The 15,088-nt window shown below is 43.3% G+C and overlaps 1 protein-coding gene across 1 annotated transcript; it reads right to left on the bottom strand.

Moving 5' to 3' along the window:
* Window positions 1-12,537: 12,537 nt before the first annotated feature.
* Window positions 12,538-14,878, bottom strand: LOC110500700 (cystatin-B). Its single transcript, XM_021578207.3, has 3 exons — window positions 14,295-14,878; window positions 14,078-14,179; window positions 12,538-13,431 (listed from the first exon to the last, which is right to left on the bottom strand). Exons 1-3 carry the CDS (start codon window positions 14,361-14,363, stop codon window positions 13,303-13,305), a joined length of 300 nt encoding a protein of 99 aa, XP_021433882.1. The 5' UTR covers window positions 14,364-14,878; the 3' UTR covers window positions 12,538-13,302.
* Between the last annotated feature and the right edge of the window lie 210 nt (window positions 14,879-15,088).

Below are 15,088 nucleotides of genomic sequence, written 5' to 3'. Positions count from 1 at the left end.
TCGAACAGCATGAAGGGCTCCACTGTCACACAGTCCACCACCTCATCCCCTCCAAAATCTGAAACAACAACCACCAGCTGTCTAAGTTGGGGAAAGTTCACTTCCTCGAAATAATATTTTTTTCAATACGATCACGGTGAAGTTTTTTTTTTTTTACTTCTAGTGTAAAGCACTCTCACTTTGTATGAAATAAAGATGAGCATTAATGACTCTATACTCTCATCGTAAATGAGAATATAATTTAACAATTCTACAAGAATGTGGATGCTACCATGGTTATGGATAATTCCGAATGAATTGTGAACAATGATGAGTGAGAAAGTTACAGAGGGTCAAAATGATTCTCCCAAAACCATTACTGGTCATGGCGAGAGGTACAACGTAATCTGAAACACAACCAAAACGAATTGCAACCGCATCCAACAAGTTTGCAGAGTCACAACTTTGACATAGTCATTGTGTGCTAGGAATATGGGACCAAATACTAAACTTTTGATTACATTTATAAGAATATTTAGGGGTGTCAATAATTTTGACCCCTACCTTTTGGAGAAAAAATTATTACTTGTTAAACAAAATCTCTCCCTCTCAGCAATTAGTATTGATATAAAATAATATAATTTCATCCACAATTATGTACAGCATAAATTATAGCTCGGTATTCGAATTATTTATTTTATACAGTCATTATTGTTCATCTTTACCAAAGGTGTCAATACTGTACATAAACATCTGTTTGGTGAAGTCTGGCTTTGACACAATATTCATTTAAAAAGTCAATCAAATGATTCCTATTTTGAGTGGGAATAATTGTGTGTGTGTGGGTGGTGGTGACATCTGGAAAAGTATATAGCAACATTTCATTTTGAACTGTGTAATTAGCGTGGCCAGGCGGGTCATGTTTCGGAGGACGCATGACTCGACCTTCGCCTCGTAATTCGGGGAGAAAATGGGTGTAAATGTATTTTTTCGCTTGTAGCCATACCACCCTGAACATTCCTGTTAACTGGAACTAAAGGGGCCTAGCCCGAACCATGGAAAACAGCCCCAGACTATTATTCCTCCTCCACCAAACTTCACAGTTGGCAATATGCATTCAGACAGGTAGCGTTCTCCTGGAATCCGCCAAACCCAGATTTGTTGCGGACTGTCAGATGGTGAAGTGTGATTAATCATTCCAGAGATCACGTATCCACTGCTCCAGAGTCCAATGGCGGCAAGCTTTACACCACTCCAGCCGATGCTTGCGCATGGTGATCTTAGGCTTGTGTGCGAGTGCTGGGCCATGGAAACCCATTTCATGAAACCCCCTGGCAAACATTTCTTTTGCTGACCTTGCTTCCAGAGGCAGTCGGTAGTGAGTGTTGCAACCAAGGACAGACAATTTTTACCCGCTATGCGCTTCAGCACTCGGCGTTCCTGTTCTGTGAGCTTGTGTGGCCTAACACTTCGCGGCTGAGCCGTTGTTGCTCTTGAACATTTCCACTTCACAATAACAGTACTTTTGACTGGGGAAAGCGCTAGCAGCGCAGTAATTTGACAAACTGACTTATTGGAAAGGTGGCATACTATGACATCACTTCCTGTGTGGGTGGAGGAAGAGGAAGTGACCCGAGTGGAAAAGTTGGATCCTGTCTGCTCACTGAGGCTTGCTCTGGGACCATTTCTTTCCCCGGTCTTGCTTTTAGGCTCTGACCTATTGTTCAACCCATCGTCACTAAGCTCAATGAGATTGTTTGGACTGTACAGATACTCCATGCTATATTTTGTTGCCACTATTGTCGAGGGGAGACCCAGACACTTTTTCAAATAAAGACCTAAGGCTGCAACCAAAGATTTTTATGACTATACCAAGATAGACCACAGCCAGTCATTTCCAATGGGAACAAATGAGCCATAGTGGGCAGAACAAGCAAGGAGGGGGGCAGAGCTAAGCACAAGCTAGCGAGATCCTATTGGCGCATTCTAGCATCATCTGCATATTTTCGTTAGGAAATGCCTACTCTGTGAAGTGTGCATGTACAATAACTCAATTCTCCTTTGCACTCCTTCTAAAAAAAAAAGCCATTTAAAAAAAACTTTTGCAAAGGTTAAAGTTTACAAACCTTAGTCCACTCTGTTCATAACATATTCTAATTTTGGAAACAGAAAACTGTATTGAGATCAAATGTTTCATTGATGAGAACATTTACAGAATGTCGGCCAAAATCCATCTCGTTCAATCTTTTCCCACTGCCCGCCAGTGGGCTTCCTCTCACTGCCCGCCAGTGGGCTTCCTCTCACTGCCCGCCAGTGGGCTTCCTCTCACTGTCCGCCAGTGGGCTTCCTCTCACTGTCCGCCAGTGGGCTTCCTCTCACTGTCCGTCAGTGGGCTTCCTCTCACTGTCCGCCAGTGGGCTTCCTCTCACTGTCCGCCAGTGGGCTTCCTCTCACTGTCCGTCAGTGGGCTTCCTCTCACTGTCCGCCAGTGGGCTTCCTCTCACTGCCCGCCAGTGGGCTTCCTCTCACTGTCCGCCAGTGGGCTTCCTCTCACTGTCCGCCAGTGGGCTTCCTCTCACTGTCCGCCAGTGGGCTTCCTCTCACTGTCCGCCAGTGGGCTTCCTCTCACTGTCCGTCAGTGGGCTTCCTCTCACTGTCCGCCAGTGGGCTTCCTCTCACTGTCCGCCAGTGGGCTTCCTCTCACTGTCCGTCAGTGGGCTTCCTCTCACTGTCCGCCAGTGGGCTTCCTCTCACTGTCCGCCAGTGGGCTTCCTCTCACTCCCTATTTGGAAGTCAGTGGAAACACCAAGCGGATGCTTCACATTTAAACATACAGTGAAATATCTGTCTCATTGTTCTATCTGTGCTTCTACTAGGTGATTCTGTAGCCATTTTGTTATAGCTATTGTTTGGTAGCTCTTCAATACTGCCCAGAGTTGTACACATGTCCTGTTCCTAAAGTAACTTTGGAGGAAAACAAGAGTTATTGGGTGCTTTGTCTCTCTGTAACTCTTCTTAATGTGTTACTTTTTGGGGCTTGGGGCCCCTCATGTTTCCTTTTTACACTGAGGCATGGTACTGCCTGAACCTCCCCATCACCTGGGAGAAACCATCTAGAGTGAACCGCACCACTCTTTCCTCCACAACGTGTCTGTAGCTGTCCGGGATGAACCACCCCTTGTCTGGGTTCAGGAATGGTTTGACCCACAGTAGATTCTTTACCTGGGTTATCAGACTCTCTTGGCTTTCTGCATGGCAATAGGCATACCAATCTGGCTTGTTCCACTGTCTTCTGAGGGGTGCCCAGCTACTTGTGATTGACAGACAGGGAGTAGGCTGCCTTGAGGAAGGTTTGTAGCTCCTGTTTGCTAGTGACCATGCCCTCGTCTGTTTTAGTGGGTTGGCCAAATGTTTGTCCAACGGGGGGCATTTTACCCACACAAGAGAGAGACAGGGATGAGAGAGAGAAAGACATAATAATGGCATAATATCAAGTAAAATGTTAACAGACAGACGTGCTACAGTGCTCACCTATAGCAGTAAGCTCCAGCCTCTCTAGAATACTTATTTTCTTACTTATTCATCACAAGTGCCAAAAAACAACAACCACAAAACAGAGAAAGAGAGGACTCACCACATTGGTCAGTGCGTATAGCGAGGCATACTGGCTGTACATCACTGCCATTTTGGCTGCCTCAGCTGCTTAGAGGAGACAATGGCCACCATCACCAAGGAAACAGTGCTCCAGACATAAATACATACACTAAGGTCATGCAGGGGTCAGAGATATTAGAAAAATATCATCAATATCATAATATCATAAATCATCAAATTTATGCTGATGTCAAAGTGTATCTTTAGGACACAAGTTATTGCATTGGTTAAGACTGAGTACTCAACAAGTCAATGCCCGGACTGGTCTTAAACATATGGAAGTCTAAATGTGGGCAACTGTGGGGCATATATTTTGGGTTTTGGGGTTTTGGGAACTCATATTTGAGGCATTTTCACATCTACAGTTGAAGTCGGAAGTTGACATACACCTTAGACAAATACGTTTAAACTCAGTTTTTCCTTACATTTAATCCTAGGAAAAATTCCATGTTTTAGGTCAATTAGGATCACCATTTTATTTTAAGAATGTGAAATGTCAGAAAAATAGGAGAAAATTATTTATTTCAGCTTTTATTTCTTTCATCAAATTCTCAGTGGATCAGAAGTTTACAAACACTCAATTAGTATTTGGTAACCTTCCACAAGCTTCCCACATTAAGTTGGGTGAATTTTGGCCCATTCCTCCTGACAGAGCTGGTGTAACTGAGTCAGGTTTGTAGGCCTCCTTGCTCGCACACGCTTTTTCAGTTCTGCCCACAAATTTTCTGTAGGGTTGAGGTCAGGGCTTTGTTATGGCCAATGCAATACCTTGACTTTGCTGTCCTTAAGCCATTTTGCCACAACTTTGGAAGTATTCTTGGGGTCATTGTCCATTTGGAAGATCCATTTGCGACCAAGCTTTAACTTCCTGACTGATGTCTTGAGTTGTTGCTTCAATATATTCACATAATTTTCCCACCTCACGATGCCATCTATTTTGTGATGTGCCTCCCCCTTTTTCCTCCAAACATAACGATGGTCATTATGGCCAAACAGTTCTATTTTTGTTTCCTCAGACCAGAGGACATTTCTCCAAAAAGTATGATCTTTGTCCCCATGTGCAGTTGCAAACCGTAGTCTGGCTTTTTTAAAGGCGGTTTTGGAGCAGTGGCTTCTTCCTTGCTGAGCGACCTTTCAGGTTATGTTGATATAGGACTCATTTTACTGTGGATATAGATACTTATGTACCTGTTTCCTCCAGCATCTTCACAAGGCCCTTTTCTGTTGTTTTGGGATTGATTTGGACTTTGCGCACCAAAGTACGTTCATCTCTAGGAGACAGAACGCGTCTCCTTCCTGAGCAGTATGATGGCTGCGTGGTCCCATGGTGTTTATACTTGCGTACTATTGTTTGTACAGATGAACGTGGTACTTTCAGGCGTTTGGAAGTTGCTCCCACGGATGAACCAGACTTGTGGAGGTCTACAATTTTTGTTCTCGGGTCTTGGCTGATTTCTTTTGATTTTCCCATGATGTCAAGCAAAGAGGCACTGAGCTTGAAGGTATGCCTTGAAATACATCCACAGGTACACCTCCAATTGACTCAAATGATCAATCATCAATTAGCCTATCAGAAGCTTCTAAAGCCATGACATCCTTTTCTGGAATTTTCCAAGCTGTTTAAAGGCACAGTCAATTTAGTGTATGTAAACTTCTGACCCGTTGGAATTGTGACACAGTGAATTATAAGTGAAATAATCTGTCTGTAAACAATTGTTGGAAAAATAACTTGTGTCATGCAGAAAATAGATGTGCATTGAATTTTTTGTTTGTTTTATCTTTATTTAACTAGGCAAGTCAGTTAAGAACAAATTCTTATTTACAATGACAGCGTACACCAGCCAAGCCCGGATGATGCTGGGCCAATTGTGCACCTCCCTGTGGGACTCCCAATCACGTCCGGTTGTGATACAGCCTGGATTCAAACCAGGGTGTCTGTGCCTCTAGCACTGAGATGCAGTGCCTTAGACCGCTGCGCCACTCGGGAGCCCTAAACATGTAGAAAGCCTATCTTTCACATTTCACAGTTCTCACATTTAAGTGTAGGCAGTCGTGTCCTGTGTAAGTGACTGCGATGTGCTAATAGGAATCCACTGTTTCTGTCATACCCGTTTTTATTATCGTTGCTATTTTTTTATTCTGTCCAGTGGTGATTTTAGCATGTCAATCTTGGTGGGGCAAACTCCACAAAAAGTTTTCCGATGCATGCCAGCAAAGCCACTACGCAACACAACACTAAGCAATACATTAATTGCACTATAACGGTGACAAACAGTGCCCACAAACTGTTAGGGCCTACATAAAGCTGTCCCTTTTCAGCACCATGGAGGGAATCCTTACCACCTCTACACCTGGCTATCAGCGGAGTCTTATCTGGCAGAAAAACTGTTAATTCAGCCTTATTTACTGCCTTTAAAAAAAACATAGCTGATATGGCTGACTTGCTTAAACAAATGTGGTTTCTACTGACAATTGAGACGTACAAACTATGGCATAAGGGAACGACGAGCGGATACGAGGCAATACATAATTTTGCTTAAGACATTATAGAGCGAGCTAGGACAGACGTAGTCCATATAACTATTTGTTCAGCACTTTTGAAATGTACATCGACCAAATTTAAAACATGGATTGTTTTTACAGTATTCTCCATGTACACCAGGTCAGAACAGTAGGATAAATGAAGGGGCCATATAAGCAGACAATGGTAGCTCTTACAATATTCAATGATTACATTTCTCTAAAACAGGCTATAGGCTACATGTGCACCACCAAGTCAGAAAAGTAGGCTAAGTTATGATGGGGGAAGGGACCAAATGATTAGGGTGAGGCACATGGGCTACTAACAGCTTACTACACAACATACACTTTGTAATACTTTCTTAGCTACAGTATACATATCTCCCTTGCATATTACATCATTATGCAGCAGCATTCAGGGCTCCCAAGTGACGCAGCGGTCCAAGGCACTGCATCTCAGTGCTAAAGGCGTCACAGAAGACCTTGGTTTGATTCCAGGCTGTATCACAATTGGCCGTGATTGGGAGTCCCATAGGGTGGACCTTTAGCCTTCTTGGATGGGCAATTCAAATGTAAATCTGTGGCAACACCCAAAGGGCTTGAATTAATTATATACACTACCAGTTAAAAGTTTGGACAAACCTACTCATTCCAGGATGCCCTGTCTCGCCGCTATAACCCCTATAACCCCACGGTACAGAACAAGAGTCCTCGGCAAGCTCTGGCTGGTCTTCTCCAACCACTGCCTGTCCCTCACCGTCCCTGGTCCCATATATCCCTGGATTTTGTCACGGGGTTCCCCCCGTCTGAGGGCATCACTGCCATCCTGACTGTGGTCGACTGGTTTTCCAAAGCCGCCCAATTCATTCCTCTCCCCAAACTACCCTCGGGCAAAGAGACGGCCCAGCTTATGGTGCAGCATGTCTTCCGGATCCACAGACTCCCGGTGGACATGGTCTCCGACCTGGGTCCATAGTTCTCGTACCAGTTCTGGAAGGCGTTCAGCTCGCTCATTGGGTTGTCGGCCAGCCTGTCTTTCGTATCCAACCCCAGTCCAACAGCCAGTCGGAGCGAGCCAACCAAGATTTAGAGACGACACTTCACTGCCTAGTCTCCGCCAACCCTACCACCTGGAGTCACCTGTAGTCAGTACGGGTTGAGTACGACCGCAACACCCTTCATTGCTCTGCCACGAGTCTTTTGATCTTCGAGTGTTCCTTGGGATATCAGCCTCCGCTCTTCCCTGAGCAAGAGGAGGAAGTCAGCAATCCCTCTGCCCAGATGTTCATCTGCTGCTGTCGCCGTACCTGGAAGAGAGCCAGGGCTGCTCTGTTGAAGACCATTTCCAGGTATAGGTGACAAGCGGATCACTACCAGACCTCTGCTCCACTCTATCGGCTCAGGCAGAGGGTGTGGCTCTCCACCCGGGACCTGCCCCTCCGGGTGGAGCCCCGTAAACTTTCCCTCCATTTCTTCGTTCCGTTCCCCATCTCTAGAGTCATTAGCCCCACTGCTGTTTGTCTTTTGTTACTCCGTACCCTCCGTATTCAACCGACTTTCCATGTGTCTAGGATTAAGCCCGTGTCTCACAGCCCTTGTAGATATTGTAGATGTGTAGTGGCAGAGTAGTGGTTTAATAATGTGTTGTTTTGTAGATGTGTAGTGGTGTAATAATGTGTTGTATTATAGATATGTAGTGCTATGTAATAATGTGTTGTATTGTAGATGTGTAGTGGTGTAATAATGTGTTGTATTGTAGATATGTAGTGCTATGTAATAATGTGTTGTATTGTAGATATGTAGTGCTATGTAATAATGTGTTGTATTGTAGATGTGTAGTGGTGTAATAATGTGTTGTATTGTAGATATGTAGTGCTATGTAATAATGTGTTGTATTGTAGATATGTAGTGCTATGTAATAATGTGTTGTATTGTAGATGTGTAGTGATGTATTAATGTGTTGTATTGTAGATATGTAGTGGTGTAATAATGTGTTGTATTGTAGATGTGTAGTGGTGTAATAACGTGTTGTGTTGTATTGTAGTGGTGTAATAATGTGTTGTATTGTAGTGGTGTAATAATGTGTTGTATTGTAGATGTGTAGTGATGTATTAATGTGCTGTATTGTAGATGTGTAGTGGTGTAATAACGTGTTGTGTTGTATTGTAGTGGTGTAATAATGTGTTGTGTGATGTACTCTTTTATTTTACCATTTTTTTGCCTTAATTTTGTTTGGACCCCAGTAAGAGTAGCTGCTGCCTTGGCAGGAACGAACAGGGATCCATAATAAACCCAGGAAGAGTAGCTGCTGCCTTGGCAGGAACGAACAGGGATCCATAATAAACCCCAGGAAGAGTAGCTGCTGCCTTGGCAGGAACGAACAGGGATCCATAATAAACCCCAGGAAGAGTAGCTGCTGCCTTGGCAGGAACGAACAGGGATCCATAATAAACCCAGGAAGAGTAGCTGCTGCCTTGGCAGGAACGAACAGGGATCCATAATAAACCCCAGGAAGAGTAGCTGCTGCCTTGGCAGGAACGAACAGGGATCCATAACAAACCCCAGGAAGAGTAGCTGCTGCCTTGGCAGGAACGAACAGGGATCCATAATATACCCAGGAAGAGTAGCTCCTGTCTTGACAGGAACGAATAGGGATCCATAATAAGCCCCAGGAAGAGTAGCTGCTGCCTTGGCAGGAACTAATGAGGATCCATAATAAACCCCAGGAAGAGTAGCTGCTGCCTTGGCACGAATGAATGAGGATCCATAATAAGCCCCAGGAAGAGTAGCTGCTGCCTTGGCAGGAACTAATAGGGATCCATAATAAGCCCCAGGAAGAGTAGCTGCTGCCTTGGCAGGAACTAATGAGAATCCTTAATAAACACCAGGAAGAGTAGCTGCTGCCTTGGCAGGAACTAATGTGGATCCATAATACACACACACACACACACAGATATATGCACTTCAATGATCCTCTCCTGTGCTGTTCTTTCAAATCATATCAAATCAAATTTTATTTGTCACATACACATGGTTAGCAGATGTTAATGCGAGTGTAGCGAAATGCTTGTGCTTCTAGTTCCGACAATGCAGTAATAACCAACAAGTAATCTAGCTAACAATTCCACAACAACTACCTTATAGACACAAGTGTAAGGGGATAAAGAATATGTACATAAAGATATATGAATGAGTGATGGTACAGAGCGGCATAGGCAAGATACAGTAGATGGTATTGAGTGCAGTATATACATATGAGATGAGTATGTAAACAAAGTGGCATAGTTAAAGTGGCTAGTGATACATGTATTACATAAAGATGCAGTAGATGATATAGAGTACAGTATATACATATGAGATAATAATGTAGGGTATGTAAACATTATATTAGGTAGTATTGTTTAAAGTGGCTAGTGATATATTTTACATCATTTCCCATCAATTCCCATTATTAAAGTGGCTGGAGTTGAGTCAGGATGTTGGCAGCAGCCACTCAATGTTAGTGGTGGCTGTTTAACAGTCTGATGGCCTTGAGATAGAAGCTGTTTTTCAGTCTCTCGGGCCCAGCTTTGATGCCCCTGTACTGACCTCGCCTTCTGGATGATAGCTGGGTGAACAGGCAGTGGCTCGGGTGGTTGTTGTCCTTGATTATCTTTTTGGCCTTCTTGTGACATCGGGTGGTGTAGGTGTCCTGGAGGGCAGGTAGTTTGCCCCTGGTGATGCGTTGTGCAGACCTCACTACCCTCTGGAGAGCCTTACGGTTGTGGGCGGAGCCGGTGTTCAGTGAGTGGTGCCGACCCACTACCCCCCACCCCCTCTACAGTCAAGTGACTGTCTGAGCTGCTCTGACCCACTACCCCCCCCCCCCCTCTACAGTCAAGTGACTGTCTGAGCTGCTCTAATCCACTACCCCCCCCTCACCCCCTCTACAGTCAAGTAACTGTCTGAGCTGCTCTGACCCACTACCCCCCCCCCCCACCCCCTCTACAGCCAAGTGACAGTCTGAGCTGCTCTGACCCACTCTCTAATCTCCATAGACAACCATGGGCAATAGAATGGCCTTACTGAAGAGCTCAGTGACATTCAACGTGGCACCATCATAGGATGCCACCTTTCCAACAAGGTAGTTCGTCAGGGACCACTGAGTGTTGAAGCGCGTAAAAATCGTCTGTCCTCTGCTACAACACTCACTACCTAGTTCCAAACTTCCTCTGCAAGCAAAGTCAGCACAATAACTGTTCGTTGGGAGCTTCATGAAATGGTTTCCCATGGCTCAGCAGCCGCACACAAGCCTAAGATCACCATGCGCAATGCCAAGCGTCGGCTGGAGTGGTGTAAAGCTCGCCGCCATTGGACTCTAGAGCATTGGAAATGCGTTCTCTGGAGTGATGAATCACGCTTCACCATCTAGCAGTCTGAATCTGGATTTGGCGGATGCCAGGAAAACGCTACCTGCCACATTGCTTGATACTATCTGTAAAGTTTGGTGGAGGAGGAATAATGGTCTGGGGATGTTTTTCATGGTTCAGCCTTGGCCCTTTTGTTCCAGTGAAGGGAAATCTTAACGTTACAGCATACAGTGACATTCTAGATGATTCTGTGCTTCCAAATTTTTGGAAACAGTTTTGCGAAGGCCCTTTCCTATTTCAGCATGACAATGCTCCCGTGCATAAAGCCAGTGGTGTAAAGTACTTAAGTAAAAACATAGTAAAATATAGAAAGTAAAAGTACTACTTACAGTTGAAGTCGGAAGTTTACATACACTTAGGTTGGAGTCATTAAAACAAATTCCTGTTAACAAACTATAGTTTTGGCAAGTCGGTTATGACATCTACTTTGTGCATGACAGATACATTTTCCAACAATTGTTTACAGACAGATTATTTCACTTATAATTCACACTGACACAATTCCAGTGGGTCAGAAGTTTACATACACTAAATTGACTGTGCCTTTAAACAGCTTGGAAAATTCCAGAAAATTATATCATGGCTTTAGAAGCTTCTGATAGGCAAATTGGAGGTGTACCTGTGGATTTATTTCAAGGCCTACCTTCAAACTCAGTGCCTCTTTGCTTGACATCATGGGAAAATCTAAATAAATCAGCCAAGACCTGAGAAAAAAAAATTGTAGACCTCCACAAGTCTGGTTCATCCTTGGGAGAAATTCCAAAAACCTGACGGTACCACAAAGCACACATCAATAGTACACAAGTATAAACACCATGGGACCAAATCAATCCCATAAATCAATCCCATAACAGCAGAAAATGACCTTGTGAAGATGCTGAAGGAAACAGGTACATAAGTATCTATATCCACAGTAAAACGAGTCCTCTATCGACATAACATGAAAGGCCGCTCAGCAAGGAAGAAGCCACCGCTTCCGTTCAGCCACAAGAGCATTAGTGAGGTCAGGCACTGATGTTGGGCGATCAGGCCTGTCTCGCAGTCGGCGTTCAAATTCATTCCAAAGGTGTTCGATGGGGTTGAGGTGAGAGTTCTGTGCAGGCCAGTCAAGTTCTTTCACACCAATCTCAACAAACCATTTCTTTATGGACCTTCCTTTATGCAGTGGTTGAAACAGTACCTTATGGTCATTTGAGTTAAAGTAAAGATTTGTTAGAAAATTACTCAAGTAAAAGTCACCCAGTAACATACTACTTGATTAAAAGTCTAAAAGTATTTGGTTTTAAATATACGGAAGTCTCAAAAGTAAATGTAATTGCTAAAATATACTTCAGTTCAAAAGAAACAGCATGAATCATTTAAAATTCCTTATATTAAGCAAACCAGATGGCACACACAAAAAACAAAACCATTACGGATAGCCAGGGGCTCACTACAACGCTCAGACATAATTTACAAATTAAGCATGTGTGTTTCATAGGTCTGCCTGATCAGAGGCAGTAGGGATGACTCTTGATTACTGCATGAGTTTAAATATTTTCCTGTCCTGCTAAGCATTTCAAATAAATGTAATGAGTACTTTTGGGTGTCAGGGAAAATGTATGGAGTAAAAAGTACATTATTTTCTTTAGGAATGTAGTGAAGTAAAAGTAAGTAAGTCGGAAGTTTACATACACTTTAGCCAAATACATTTAAACTCAGTTTTTCACAATTCCCGACATTCAAACCTAGTAAAAATTCCCTGTCGTAGGTCAGTTAGGATCACCACTTTACTTTAAGAATGTGAAATGTCAGAGTAATAGGACATACTGACAAATTCTCTAAAATGACATTGTAGGCAGCTTATGGTAGAGAAATTAACATTAAATTCTCTGGCAACAGCTCTGATGGACATTCCTGTAGTCAGCATGCCAATTGCATGCTCACTCAAAACCTGAGACATCTGTGACATTGTGTTGTGTGACAAAACCGCACATTTTAAAGTGGCCTTTTATTGTTCCCAGCACAAGGTGCACCTATGTAAGAATAATTTTATTTAAATCAGCTTCTTGATATGCCTCACCTGTCCATTGGATGGATTTTCTTGGAAAAGGGGAAATGCTCACTAACAGGGATGTAAACAAATGTATGCATAAAATTTAAAAGAAATACACCACATGACCAAAAGTATGTGGACACCTGCTCATCAAACATCTCATTCTAAAATCATGGGCATTAATATGGAGTTTGTCCCCCCGTTGCTGCTGTAACAGACTTCACTCTTCTTTCCACTAAATGTTGGAACATTGCTGTAGGGACTTGTTTCCAGGCTGGTGTTAACCTGTCACCTGAGGGCGATGGGTTGATCTAGGTTTGAAATTGTGTTCAAAGACCATCGATAATGGAGAAGGAATTAATCTTCGTTAAAAAGTATTATGATTTATTAACCATGTGGCAAAATAGTATATTGTCTTTAATTGAGTAGGCAAATATTATTTATTGTTTGGAGCTCATTCATTATTTCAATTTCCCTTCATACATGAAGGTTTCCCATCAGCTACATATTATAAAATCATTTTAAGAAACACTGAAAACTAATATTAAAAGGCTACCTGGGCTGTAGAATGACCACAGATCTATTATGTGGAGGGAAAGGAGGCTGTGGTGTATTGGGTAGGGTAGGCACCGGGGTTCGGCTCGGACTGCGGCTGGGTCACAGGGGTCATTAGAAGTACTTGATGGGGTCAAATGTCAGGGTTAATCAGAAGTATTCAATGGGGTCGCTGTGGGCTTTGGACTCCTGCAGGCTGGTCAGCTCCAGTTTGCTTCCGGCGTGTGGCAGCATTTTATACACGCGCAGGTGGACATGGTCTTCACCACCAACATGAACCTGTAAGACACACAAATGTAAGTGAAGGACTGGAATAAAAATATATACATATATGGATGAGTGTTAGGGTTAGAGGTCTCTAACAACTGACAAGTTACATCCATCCATGTTTCATGGAACATGTGAAATGGAATCCAGTATCAATGCACTGAAATGCAGTCTGTGTCCACTGGACACTTGGCTTACAGTGTAACAATGTAGGCTACTGAAAGGGTACTATCAAATAAACTCCATAAACCACCCTCTTTAGTTACACATTACAGTGCCCTTTTTACTGGGTAATTATTCCTGTAATTAAAGTGTAACATGTATTGTAATGACCCATTACTACACTATTTACCCTGTACTAGCGTTACATAACCTTTATTTAACTAGGCAATTCGGTTAAAAACAAATTCTTATTTACATTGACGGTCTACACCGGCCAAACCCGGAAGACAATTGTGTGCCGCCCTATGGGACTCCCAATCACGGCCAGATGTGACACAGCCTGGATAGGGCTAAGAAGTGTGTACTGTAGGGCTGTACTTTAGGGCTGAGGTTAGGAAGAATGAGTAATTGCAATACTTGTTATACTGTAATTACATACCACAGTAATAAGGGGACAGTAATGTAAAGTGTTACGTAGCAAGAAATAATCTGAAACCTTGATGAAGAAGTTGGTCCCTGCCACCAACTGAGTCTTGTAAATTTTCGCTGTGAAAACGTCAAAATTCCTCCCCGTTTTCTGCTCTGCATGCGGCTTCATCTGTGGGCAAAAACATGGTTATCTTTTAGTAGTATTTTAGTAGACTACATTTGGTGGCGAATGGCGTTCATTACTCGATCTACACAGACACTGACAGTCCCCTTTCCTCTCTCACCTCATCACAAATCTTCTGCACCTCCTCAGTGGCATCCTTTGGCCCAGTTGTTCCTCCACACAATGGCATCTTTACTGTCAGACTGACCGAACACCGTCACTGAAACTATCGCACGTTATACCAAATACCACTTTCGCCCACTTTAACACCAAAGACAAAACAAGAAGTCACATGTTTCACCGGATATGAAATCTGAAGCATCCGGTTGAAATGTCCACTCCCCACCAAATAGAGAGAGGCTATTCGGACCATTGGGGTATACGGAGAACATACCGACAAGCCTGGTGCTCAGATTGATTATTGGAGAGAGATTCTATGCTACTAGCCTCATACAAAAACTCCCTGCTTGGCGGGCGACATAACTGCCAAGCGACTGCTTCATAATTATACATCCGGTGAAATCGGTCTCATTGTCCTATCTGTGCGTATACCAACACAGTCTACCCTTAATATGTGCTACATGAACAAAAAATAAGCACAATGTTTTTCGGTACTAATAAGCACAAACTCAATAGCAGAGACCTGATGCCACGCCCCTTCTTAATCTCTAAACGCGACGCGCCCTGAGTTTGTGCTATTAGTACAAAGAAACAACTGCTTATTTGCATGCAGATATCTATTTTACGGTGAGAACGCGAGGTCAATTATCGGACAAGAAAATACAAATAATCTAGTATTCTCTGTATTTCGGTCGGCATAACTCTAAACTCTTAATTTATTTCAATCAGTTACGGATATTGGTTCATCTTGTAGACAGGGAGTGATATGTATTCGCTTGGCCAACAGTATCAAAT

This window comes from Oncorhynchus mykiss, chromosome 21 (genome assembly GCF_057628025.1).
Source record: "Oncorhynchus mykiss isolate SJ-2025 chromosome 21, ASM5762802v1, whole genome shotgun sequence".
Classification (NCBI taxonomy): domain Eukaryota; kingdom Metazoa; phylum Chordata; class Actinopteri; order Salmoniformes; family Salmonidae; genus Oncorhynchus; species Oncorhynchus mykiss.
This window is presented reverse-complemented; position numbering and strand designations above follow the sequence as displayed.